The 12,498-nt window shown below is 44.4% G+C and overlaps 1 protein-coding gene across 14 annotated transcripts in view; it reads left to right on the forward strand.

Moving 5' to 3' along the window:
- The window catches only part of TNRC6B (trinucleotide repeat containing adaptor 6B), a 259,882-nt gene that overhangs the window by 192,428 nt on the left and 54,956 nt on the right, over positions 1–12,498 (forward strand). For 8 of the 14 annotated variants that reach the window (XR_009338497.2, XM_059081027.2, XM_059081026.2 and 5 more), the window contains 4 exons: positions 845–1,183; positions 3,409–5,757; positions 7,397–7,555; positions 10,420–10,595. Coding sequence is in view for 13 of the 14 variants with exons in the window: in XM_059081027.2 (XP_058937010.1) it covers positions 845–1,183; positions 3,409–5,757; positions 7,397–7,555; positions 10,420–10,595 (3,023 nt within the window). In the remaining variant the exon portion in view is untranslated. The remainder of the gene's footprint in view (positions 1–844; positions 1,184–3,408; positions 5,758–7,396; positions 7,556–10,419; positions 10,596–12,498) is intronic. The other 6 variants (XM_067010245.1, XM_067010248.1, XM_059081029.2 and 3 more) reach the window with 1 other exon arrangement.

The following is a 12,498-nucleotide window of genomic DNA, read 5'->3' on the forward strand; positions in this document are numbered from 1 at the left end:
TAAATAGGAAAACTAACTACATTTTGAAATTTTTATTTTAAATGAACAGTTGAAAAAAACACACGCAAGGTCCACTTAATTTTTTTTTTTAGACAAAAGCAAAAAGATAACCTTTCTAATGTTTACACAGAGTCAAGAGTCTTTGAGTTCAGGTGGCTGTAGAAACCAAAACCAAGTTGATTTCAGGATTCTCTAGGCCTGGAGTTCCCTGTAGGGGTCTACTCTGTGCCAGGCCCTAAGAAAAAAGGATGAAAGATGGATTCCTGCCATTGAGGAACTTCTGGCATGGTGGGGAGAAGGGTCTGTAAATGGAGAATGTCAATATAACCGGTTCATTCAGTGGTACAGAGATGGACAGCATGCTCCAGGAGCCCGAATGAAGGGTGCATAGCCTACCTAATCCAGGGATTTGGGGGAAATTTTCTCAGAGGCCAGTCTTTCCGAATGTGGATGAAGGGAAAGGGCCCTTGGGCTGAGAGCCTTGAACCTTTACCATGGGTTTTGTGTGGGGTTTGTATGCATCCTTAGACCTTCTAGGCAGCCCTTCAGGTGTTCCACTATTGATTTAGGGGAGTGAATGGTACTTGCTTCCCTCTCCTCCTTAGTTAATGGAATGTAATTCCAGGATACCGCAGTCTTTGAATCCTTGTCACCATCACTTGCTGCCCTTACCCTACCTTCGGTAAACTGAAGATGCTGGGGAATCTGGAAAGACCATGTCTCTCAGAGTTGGGTGAAAGAAGAGTTGTCTTATTAGAATTGGTCTCTTGGAAGCTTTCTTAAAAATAATCTTCAGAAAAATGCATTTGATCTCAAAGGCTGTTTCCCAATCTCTCTCTTTCAGTGCCCGAAGTGACGAAACCAAGTTTAAGCCAACCAACGGCCGCCAGCCCGATTGGCAGCTCTCCATCGCCACCAGTCAATGGTGGCAACAATGCCAAAAGGGTGGCAGTGCCGAACGGACAACCGCCAAGCGCCGCCCGCTACATGCCTCGGGAGGTGCCGCCGCGATTCCGTTGCCAGCAGGACCACAAAGTGTTACTAAAACGTGGGCAGCCTCCTCCACCGTCCTGCATGCTCCTCGGGGGCGGGGCGGGGCCTCCTCCCTCCGCAGCGCCCGGAGCAAACCCCAACGCACAAGTGACAGGAGCGCTGCTGCAGAACGAGGGTGGGACCGCACCAGGTGAGCGAGCCTCATGCAGGTGAACGGGAGGCACGGCGGCGGCAGGGAGTGAGCATGTCGCTTGTGTTGCCCATGTAAAGTCCACGATAATTATGTAGACCCTTGGGGTTACTCAAAAGATGGGGGAGGAGCCCAGTGTGAGATGTGTACCAGCATTTCTCTCCTGAAGCTGGGTTTTGGTGTCCAATGAGTGTGTGTGGTCTTGGCCTGAGCGTCTAATGTCGCTGCTGTTTTTGCTCTCTCTTTGGGGCCTTTTTTCCTTCTCAGACAAGAGCATTACAGTTTGAGCCTCCATAGTCCCCCTTTCCCCACAGGTGTGTGCTCAGGGGGCGACTGGAAGTGAGGCTAGTGCAGAGGCTGGTTCTGAATCTTAGACTCCTGTGTTTATGTTCCTGGAATGCTGGGAGAGTAGAGAGAATGGTCTCTTAGATGATAATGTAGAATCTTGGGAGGATCCCACACAATACCATTGTTTTATTAGATTTTTAAAATCAGTATTTCTTTAGCGAGCCCTGGATTTTGAGCTTTGTTAAAAACTGTATGTAGATATAAGGGATCTTTAGCTGAAGGGTCCTACTGGAAGTTTTGAGAGTTTTTAATAGATGAATACTAAACAGCTAACAGTAAAGAACTTCCAGATGCCATCACCCCCTTTTTTTAAAGCTTGTTAACAGATTTCCACGTATTCTTAAAATATTTTTTGAGACTATATTAAAATTCAGAGCTTGAAGACCATCAGGCGTTGGCAAGGACAGTGAGCTGGCGGTTGTTAATGACAGGATGCTTTATTCTAGTTCTGACTTGAACATAGAACTGCCTGGAAAATTCTGTTACCATCTTGTGTGCCAAGCGAAGATGGAAAGAAAGCTCGTGGTGACACAGGCTTCATACAGAGATAAGCCCTGTGTATGAGGCTTCTTGTGGTGGCTGTCAGGCCAGGCCCAAATCAGGCAGGGAAAGGCCTCCTGGCCCTTCCTTCCTGTCCCCTCGTAACCAGCTGCAAAGGGAAGTGTGAGGGAGCGGTTGTGCCGGGCACTTCAGCAGCTGAGGCTAGCCAGGCCTGGACATTGACATGGGTCCAGTGTGAGTCAGTCTCCTGTTTACATTCTTAAAACCAAGGAGGCCCCTATCTCAAGAGTTGGAGATTCTCTGCTTCCTTATTTTTATATGGCTCTATGTAATAATTTTTTTTCAACGTCATATTGATTTAAAGCTCTTTGGTGAAAGGAATAAGTTTAGAAATTATTGGGCTAAAACCAGGTCATTTTCCCCCCCACCAAATATAGTAAATTCCATCAAATATATGCTGAGCCAGACTATTTTATCAAGTTCCTTGGGCATACAAACTGATTCATGCTTGTCTGCCCCTGGCATCTAGCTGGGTGGGCATTCCTCATTCAGTGGATGCTTACTGAGCAGCAGTTCCCTGGTCACCATGTGGAATTCAGACGTTAGCAAGATAGGTCTCTGACTAAAAGGCACTAGCGTGGGGAAAGGGAGATGTGAATACAGCACGCTGAGCACGATGGCTCCCGACAGGGAAAGGTTGTTTTCAGGTGGTAAGCTCAAAACAGTTTCATAGAAGAAATGGCACTTGAACTAGGCCCAGAAAGACAGATAAATTTCAGTTTGTGAATTCAGAAGGAAAAAAACAGGAGGTGCCTATGTGGAATGGTGCCAGGGTGAGAAGGTGCAATTTGTGGAATGTGGGCATCATCAGAGAGAGTAGTGGAAGATGAGACTAGAAGAGTCAGTTGGTCCCAGGCTGTGGAGCATCTTTATTAAACCTCAGTCCAAAGAGTTTAGCTTTATTCTCGTACACTAAGAAACTATCCACTGCCTTCCATACAGCAGTGATACAATCAAAAGTGTGCTTTAGAAAACTCACTGCAACCAGGAATGTTCAGCATGGATTGGAGATATAAAGCAAGTACAGGGTGTTATTGCCTTGTCTCAAGATACAGGAAGGCCGTTCTCTGTCACTAGGAATGGCAAGAGGGTATCTTTGAGAGATGCCGAGGGGGGCAGATTTAGCAAATACACCAACCAGGCAAAATAGAAGAGATGACTAAGACGGGTGTGATACAGTTTACCAAGGCAGGCAGCTGGGTCGAGAACTAGTTTGCGGGGAAGCGTGGTGAACTCTCCTCTGGGGCACTTTGAGCTTGGGGTGTTAATAGAGCATGCATGTGCAGCTGTGACTGATGAGACACTCTCTTTCTCAGAGTCAGCCCTTGGAGGTGCTGCTGCTTCACATTATGCAAATCCCACTTGGGGCCCGGGAGCCTCCTCCAACAACGGCGCCTCCCCCAACCCTATTCACATCTGGGACAAGGTGATTGTAGACGGGTCTGACATGGAAGAGTGGCCTTGCATTGCCAGCAAAGACACTGAGTCTTCTTCCGAAAACACCACCGATAACAACAGTGCCTCGAACCCTGGCTCTGAGAAGAGCACTCTGCCAGGAAGCACCACTAGTAACAAAGGAAAAGGGAGCCAGTGCCAGTCTGCAAGTTCTGGGAACGAATGTAATCTTGGGGTCTGGAAATCTGACCCTAAGGCTAAATCTGTTCAATCTTCCAACTCTACTACAGAGAGCAACAATGGACTAGGAAATTGGAGGAATGTGAGCGGTCAGGATAGAATTGGACCTGGCTCTGGCTTCAGCAACTTTAACCCAAATAGCAACCCATCTGCCTGGCCAGCGCTGGTCCAAGAAGGAAATTCTAGGAAAGGGGCATTGGAAACGGATACTAGTAATTCCAGTGCACAGGTTAGCACAGTAGGTCAGGCATCCAGGGAACAGCAGTCAAAGATGGAAAATGCGGGTGTTAATTTTGTTGTCTCTGGCAGAGAACAGGCTCAAATTCATAACACTGATGGACCAAAAAATGGAAACACTAACTCCTTGAACTTAAGTTCACCAAACCCCATGGAGAATAAGGGAATGCCCTTCGGAATGGGCTTGGGGAACACCTCCAGGAGCACTGATGCCCCTTCACAAAGCACTGGAGATCGAAAGACTGGGAGTGTTGGATCTTGGAGTGCAGCTAGGGGGCCTTCTGGAACTGACACAGCCTCTGGACAGAGCAATTCTGGAAACAATGGGAACAATGGAAAGGATAGAGAGGACTCCTGGAAAGGAGCTCCTGTTCAGAAGTCAACCGGGTCAAAAAATGACTCTTGGGACAACAATAACAGGTCTACGGGTGGGTCCTGGAACTTTGGCCCTCAGGACTCTAATGACAACAAATGGGGTGAAGGGAACAAAATGACATCTGGGGTCTCTCAGGGAGAATGGAAACAGCCGACTGGGTCTGATGAGTTGAAAATTGGAGAATGGAGTGGTCCAAACCAACCAAATTCTAGCACTGGAGCATGGGACAATCAAAAGGGCCACCCCCTCCCTGAAAACCAAGGCAATGCCCAGGCTCCCTGTTGGGGACGATCTTCCAGCTCCACGGGAAGTGAAGTTGGAGGTCAAAGCACTGGAAGCAACCACAAAGCAGGAAGTAGTGACAGTCATAATTCTGGCCGTCGGTCGTACAGGCCCACACATCCGGATTGCCAGGCTGTCTTGCAGACTCTTTTGAGCCGAACTGATTTGGACCCCAGGGTGCTCTCAAACACTGGCTGGGGCCAAACTCAAATCAAGCAGGACACAGTGTGGGATATTGAAGAGGTGCCAAGGCCCGAGGGGAAATCTGACAAAGGAACTGAGGGGTGGGAGAGCGCTGCCACACAGACCAAGAACTCAGGGGGCTGGGGAGATGCACCCAGCCAAAGCAATCAAATGAAGTCTGGATGGGGGGAGCTCTCAGCCTCTACAGAGTGGAAAGACCCCAAGAACACAGGAGGCTGGAACGACTATAAGAACAGCAACTCTTCCAGCTGGGGAGGAGGACGACCAGATGAAAAGACATCTTCCTCTTGGAATGAGAATTCCAGCAAGGAGCAGGGGTGGGGAGGTGGACGCCAGCCCAATCAAGGATGGACTTCTGGAAAGAATGGTTGGGGAGAGGAGGTCGATCAGGCGAAAAACAGCAATTGGGAAAGTTCTGCCAGTAAACCTGTGTCTGGGTGGGGTGAAGGAGGGCAGAATGAAATCGGAACTTGGGGGAACGGTGGGAATGCAAGCCTGGCTTCAAAAGGCGGGTGGGAAGATTGCAAAAGATCCACAGCCTGGGCAGAGAGCGGCAGACAGCCCAGTTCCTGGAATAAACAGCACCAACAGCAGCAGCAGGCACCGCAGCCACCGCCACCGCCACCAGAGACTTCTGGTTCCTGGGGAGGCCCAGCCCCACCAGCTCCAGGCAACGGACGACCTTCCAGCTCCAACTGGAGCAGCGGGCCGCAGCCAGTGAACCCGAAGGATGAGGAGCCCAGTGGCTGGGAAGAGCCATCCCCACAGTCGATTAGTCGGAAGATGGACATTGACGATGGCACGTCAGCGTGGGGTGACCCGAACAGTTACAACTATAAGAACGTGAATCTGTGGGATAAGAATTCCCAGGGGGGCCCAGCACCTCGAGAACCAAACCTGCCTACCCCGATGACCGCTAAATCAGCATCAGGTAGGCAATGGCTTTTTCTCACAGGTTTTGGTGAAGAAAAGAAATCCTAAACCAAGGCATTTTTATTAAGATGCATTTATTTAACTTAGCTTTGTTCTGGGAATCTTTCCTACGTTAACTCTAGGCTGTTGTTAACAGAGACTCTCTTTTTATAAAATGATAGTGATAACAGATGCTGGTAGTACGTTTTAATGTTCTTTCTTGGCAAAAGGAGAAAGATGGCATTCCTCGGTTAGTCTCCCCAGTTTTTTTTTTTGTTTGTTTGTTTTGGTAATTGTATTGGTCTGCAGAATCCAAAAGATTTATATCTTGCTAAACAAACTGTGCTCTAGATTTAAAAATAAAGAATTAAAATAGGAGCAGAAATAGACCTGACTTCCATTCTGGTTCTGCCTGTGGACACGTCCTCTCTGTTTCTCTTGCCCCGGAGACGGGAAGTAGCCTGTGTTGTTCTTGCAGAGACCATCAGAAAATGCTGTAGCAAAGCTGGGATCTGGAAGGTTTCCATCACTTTCCAGATGATTTTTAACAGTTAACCTCTGGAAGTGGAGTACTTCGTTGTGTGGAGATTGTTATCTCATGATAATCAGTTGTCCACAATTAAACTTTCTTCCCTCCTTATATGAGTAGGAAACATCATACCTGGTAAATTAAAAATAGTGCTGGTGAAAATTTTTAAAAAGGCGGGGCGGGGTGGGGCCGTGGGATTTTGAACTCTTTTTTTTTTTAAAAAAAAAGTAGTGCCGGTAATCATTCTTAGTTTGGCATTGTCAACTTGAATGTCCTCATAGTTCAGCAGATTAAGAAGATGCACCATTCAAGTGTTCGTTTTTTTAGTTAAAATTAGTCATAATATTTAATTTTCCACTTTCCAAAGTAAGCTTAGTATTCAGTGAATCCAGTTATGAACACTTAGAAAATGATTACTTTTAATTACTTCTTTTCTTGAAATATTGAAAAGAATGAGGAAGGAAATGAAGATTGCTCATTAATTCCCTACCTAGAACATGTAAAAATTTTTATTCATATAGTAAAAACCTTCAAACTGTACAGAAAAGCAAAAGGTAATAAAAGTAAAAGAATCTTAGCCCCTAGGGTCTCTCCCTGCAGGTCTTAGAATTTTGTGTGCCATTCAGAAATTTCGTTCATACCTATAGCAAAATATATCTATCCTTTAAAATTTTTACATGGAAGGGATTGTACTATATACACTGTTCTTCACCTTGCTTTTTTCATTACTCTTAAAAACTTTCCACGTTAGCATGTACATTTCTGTCTTTTAATTGCTTCGTGTATAGTATTCATTTGATGGGCAACTCACGATTGGTCTGACTGGTCCGTTTTTGGTAGATATTTAGGTTTGCTTCCAAATGTTATCTGACAGTGATGCAGTGGGCATTGTTGTACATGTAATTTCATCTACTTTTACAAGTATATCTGTGGTATAATTTCCTGGCAGTAGAATTACTGGGCAAAAAGTTAAAGTGACAATGCCAAGTGCCCTCCGTGAAGGTGGTACCTATTTATATTTCCACCAACAGAATTCAGGAGTGCCTGTTCCTCCTACCTTCACCCCCAGTGGATACTATGGTGTTCATTGAACAAATCATTCTTAGAGGTACATGTCCTTTCTTTACAGTCTGGAGCAAAAGCACACCACCTGCTCCAGATAATGGTACTTCAGCTTGGGGTGAGCCAAATGAAAGCAGTCCTGGGTGGGGTGAAATGGATGACACAGGAGCATCGACCACAGGCTGGGGGACCACACCCTCCAGTGCTCCAAATGCCATGAAACCTAGTAAGTATACGGCATTATTTTTGAGGGAGTCTCTATTGTAACTTTGGGGGTCACACATTTTGGTGAGGGCTGTTGTTAAACTGTTGTTTCAGTGAGATTCAGGACCTTGAACCTTTAATAAATGGTTAGCAGCAAATGCTGGGGACTTGGCATATGTAAAAATGCTTACAGTGAACTAAAAGTCGTAAGTTAGTTTTGTTGATTTCGTTTTAACTTAGGTTTAGTGTCTGGCCAGAATTGAAATTTTCATGTGGTGCTTTTTTTTTGCTCAGTAACTTTTAAATATTGCTCATTAGATCTATTTTGCATTTCTCCTCTCATGTTGATATAATTTTTTTTTAACTCCTGGCTTTCAACGTGGAGCAAGGTCTCTGCTGCCCAGTGACTTCATTCTTCTGTTCCTTCCTTTCCCCCTTGTCTCTCTTCTCATACGTCCACCCACGTAAGCACATTTAAGGTTTCTTGAACCCAACGAAGATTTCTTCATTTGAATTTTTAAACAAAGCACGTCACACTTATTCATGATCATTGAAAATCCAAGCTATACTAGATCCAGCTGGCAATGTGTAGTCACAGTAGTTTGCAAACTTTGTAAATGGATGCTACGGAACGTCCCATTGGATGGTGCTCAATTGAAAAATTCAGTTTCAAGTATCTGTTTTCACTTGTTTATAGTTTTCTTAAAAAGTATTCCAACATCACTTTTCTACCATATTGCAGACTTAAGGAATTGTCTTTTGATTAAAAAATGTGGTCAGACTGAATACTCAAAATTTGAACAAGAATAAAAAAAATTCTACTGTCAAGTTTATTTTATGATATGTATGATTCTTACCATGCCACAGGAAGGAATATCATCTTAGCTATCTGTATTCTAGAAACTCACTCTTGTTCCTGTGTAACTTGACTGCATTTTAAAAATTACGAATCTCCTTCACTTCATAGAAATTGCTTTATAAAGAATTTGATTTCGTCTTGATTTTCATTGTAAAATTGGTTGTATCATCATGGGAAATACCATCCAATAGACTTGGAATAGATCCAAAATGCTGTTGGAAGGCACTAACCAGACCCTTGGCACAAGGAGGTACTTTAGCAGTACTTTCAGGACTTTTATGTGTCTTTCCCAACTTCAGGATCATCTTTTGTCCATCACAAAAGACTCACTTTTCTCCAGATTTTAAAAAGTCTTCTACTCTTCAGGATCATCTATATCTGCAGTTAAAGCTGTAGTTATATTTACTCCTTCTCTGGGTAATTTCAGTGTATAATAGAGGAAGGGGCTAGATCATCACAGCCTACCAAATTGATACTGATAGTTAACCTGTGATCTTGTCTAGACTGCAGATACCTTATATCTGGTGCGGGCTCTGTGACTAAAAATCGGAGCTTTTTAATCTTTCTACGAGAAGTCACTTGTTAAAAGTTCAGCTCCTTTCTCTAGAAGAAGGGTTACGTGGATGTCTTCCTTCTTTAAAGGGGTCAGTATGTCACTTATGTTGGGTATTTAATTCTTGTTGCTTGTCAGAGGATGTATAAAGCCTGTGTTTACAATAATAGTGGGTAACCTCCTATGCAGAAGAAATGGTCCTGGTTATCAATGGCATTTCCAGCAGCGGCCCCCAAGCCCTGCCTCTTGCTGCCCAGTCACAAAGCCCCCTGCAAGGGGGGGCTCAGTGAACCCCATGGAGGTTCCATCAGGTTCCCCTGGGCGTTGCTGGGAGATGATGCCACAGTCTGAGGAAATCAACTGCCTTGCACCCTGTGTACTTGATGGCTGCCTGCATGCCATCATAGGCCTGGTCCTAGGGCATGGCAGCAGTCATTCAAGGAAAGGCCTGGAAGAGACACCTTTCTGGCTCTAGACTCTTCCCATGAAGCTATCTAAATCAAATAACTACCCCTTCATAAAGGTCCTGTCATTTGGTAAATTGAAGGTGTGAATGGAGCTTCTAGGCAGGATAGTATATTTCCCTTCTTCTGTCATTGTATAGAGTATCATTACCACAGAGTGTATCTATCAGTTCCATTAAGGATTTATCCCAATCTTCAAATTAAAGATCTTTGTTTAGAGCGGGGGGAATATTGGTGAAATTTGACTCTGGATACTGATGACGTCCTATTTCGTCGAATATTACAGCCCTGATTTCCCTCTGTCTTCGTTCTGTTTTCCTCGTTCCCTGTCTACCACATTTCCTCTGTCTGTCTTTTAAAAGCCATTGCTTATACATTGTCTTTGCCTAGGATCTTTTTAGTACCTAATCCATTTCAAGTGTGTAAATCCAATAACTTTCAAATTTTCATGGCTGTATGTGAATTTCTCTTCTTTCACCATAATTTTGATATTCAAAATCTAATACAGTTTTCTTTTTCCATCCATTTTGCGTGTTCTTTTCTTCACCCCAAGCAAGGTAGACAGTTGTTCTTTACCATACCTCATATTCGTAAAGTCCATTATAAAGTTCACCACATACTTTTAGGAGGGTAAAACTAAAGAATGCAGTAAAACATCCTCATTAAGAGTAACAGATTTCTCTAAATTGAGATGTGAAATTTCTTATAAGTAACGACAGGTTCTTTACAATGGGGGATTTCTGTCAACTTTGTATAAAGGGGAAAAAAAATCATTGAATCAGAGGCCAGGAAATCTTGATTTGTGGTTTATTAACTTACTCTGTCTGTATTGTTGACCCTTTTTGGGTTTCCATTTCTGCTCTGAAAAGTTCATATGATATCTGCCTTGCCATACAGGTAGACTAGACAAAATTACAAATACACTAAAATGCTGCGTTTACGGGCAATGGTTGTTGCGGTTATTGTTATATATAGCTATTGTGTACAGTTGGTTTGTTCTTCTCTTAAAGATTCCAAATCTATGCAAGACGGCTGGGGGGAGAGTGACGGGCCCGTGACAGGAACTCGCCATCCCAGCTGGGAAGAGGAGGAGGATGGAGGAGTCTGGAACACCGCCGGCTCTCAGGGAAGTGCTTCCTCCCACAGTTCGGCAAGCTGGGGACAAGGAGGAAAGAAACAGATGAAGGTAGGCCGCTTTAGAAATCCCTGGGCTTGGGCTTCCCTGGTGGCGCAGTGGTTGAGAGTCCGCCTGCCGATGCAGGGGACACGGGTTCGTGCCCCGGTCCGGGAGGATCCCACGTGCCGCGGAGCGGCTGGGCCCGTGAGCCGTGGCCGCTGAGCCTCCGCGTCCGGAGCCTGTGCTCCGCAACAGGAGAGGCCACAACAGTGAGAGGCCCACATACCGCAAAAAAAAAAAAAAAAAAGAAAGAAAGAAATGCCTGGACTTGCTTATTCTTTCTTAGAGGGCAGAACTGAGAATGTTTTCATGGACGAAGCCAGGCAGCTGGAGTCCCTGAGGTCCTCGGTGAGGGGGAAGGTATTTTCTTCAGAACAAGTAGCTACTTCCTCTTTATCCCTCATCTTCCTTCCCCATGACCTTGAAATCTCGACAAAACTCTTGCTGTAGGTAAGATGGAATTTTCAAAGAAACGAAATTTTCCTCACTTTGGCTTCCATATTAGAATAATTCTTTGGAAGCTGTCAAGGCACACCTTATAAATGTTTTATGCTTTTGGGTTCTAAAGCCAAGTCGGTCCTTAGAGTAAATCCCCAGGAATATGTAAAAGAAACCACAGTAATACGGTTTCTCCTGCAGCAACCATCACAATTCATTTTTATCTCATTTGGGAAACTCCAAGGCCCGGGACCCTTTTCTCAACAAAATGAGGTGCCAGTGTGTAACCCTGCGTTAGCAACTAGATGATTTATCTACATACTGTACCAGTTGTGTTCTACACTTGTTACTTTCTGTATCTTAGAACAACTTAGTTTCTCCTTTGATTTGCATAATTTGATGAGGACTTTGGTTTTCAATCTAGAACCTGAACGACTCTCAGTAGAAGCCCTCTGTTTTCATTCCAGCCTCTCATTCCACAGATACATTGAGGGACATAGGAAGTGGGCAGCCAGGTATTTAATTTGAGGATGGGAGCCTTGCTGCCCGAAGAAACGCTTCACAACTGAAAGTCCTGGTTTTCAAATACCGGGTGCCATTTTAGAAGGTCTTCAGTGGCCAGGGGCTGTACCTTCATCCCCTTTGCCTATGGGATTTTGTTCTGAATACGATTACTCTCTTTTAGGCCTGAGAATACAGATTGTTTCTGTTAGAGACGTATTGTTTAAGCAGTCATTTATATATAGTTTTCCCTCTTAAAGGACTTTTATTACTCCAGTCACAAAAGAAATTATTCAGTAAACTTGCCAGCATTTTTAGTACATTCGTGTTGTCTAGTCTGCTGTGGCTTTCTTTTTGTTATTTACAAATGAACAGTAAGACCAAATTACAAGATAGTTCAGGAGACTGTTGAGGAAGCAACTGAGTGAAAGGTGCTGGCCCACTCAGGGACCCACCAAGATTTAATGAAGCTAATTGGGAATTAAATGTTTCTGCTCCATGACTGATGATTCTGACCTTTCATACTGAGGGCCTCTTTGTGTGTGTGATCAAATACAGCTGACATAAAATTTACCATCTTAACCAGTTTTAAGTGTACGGATCTGTTGCATTAAGTACGTTCACATTGTTGTGCTGTCATCACTAACATCTGTCCACAAAGTAACTACCACTTCTCTCCTCCCTCCAGTGAGGGTTTTTTTTGACCTTCAAACTAAGTACCTTAACGCTTGCAAGAATAATAAAATTGATCTGACCAATTCCATCAGAACACAAATAGAATTTTTACCCGGAGGGTATGCACATGTGCACAAAGCCCCATCTCACCGCACAAGGCCCCTGCGCGGTCCCACTCACCTTCTGTGTAGAAATAAAAGTGGAACTGATGACTGGCGCCTTGTTCAGTGGAGAAACTCGTTTGTCCCATTAAGAAACAAGCAGAAACCTACATCCACCACCTTTGCACTTAAAACTA

The sequence above is a fragment of the Kogia breviceps genome, chromosome 12, assembly GCF_026419965.1.
Source record: "Kogia breviceps isolate mKogBre1 chromosome 12, mKogBre1 haplotype 1, whole genome shotgun sequence".
Taxonomy (NCBI): Eukaryota; Metazoa; Chordata; class Mammalia; order Artiodactyla; family Physeteridae; genus Kogia; species Kogia breviceps.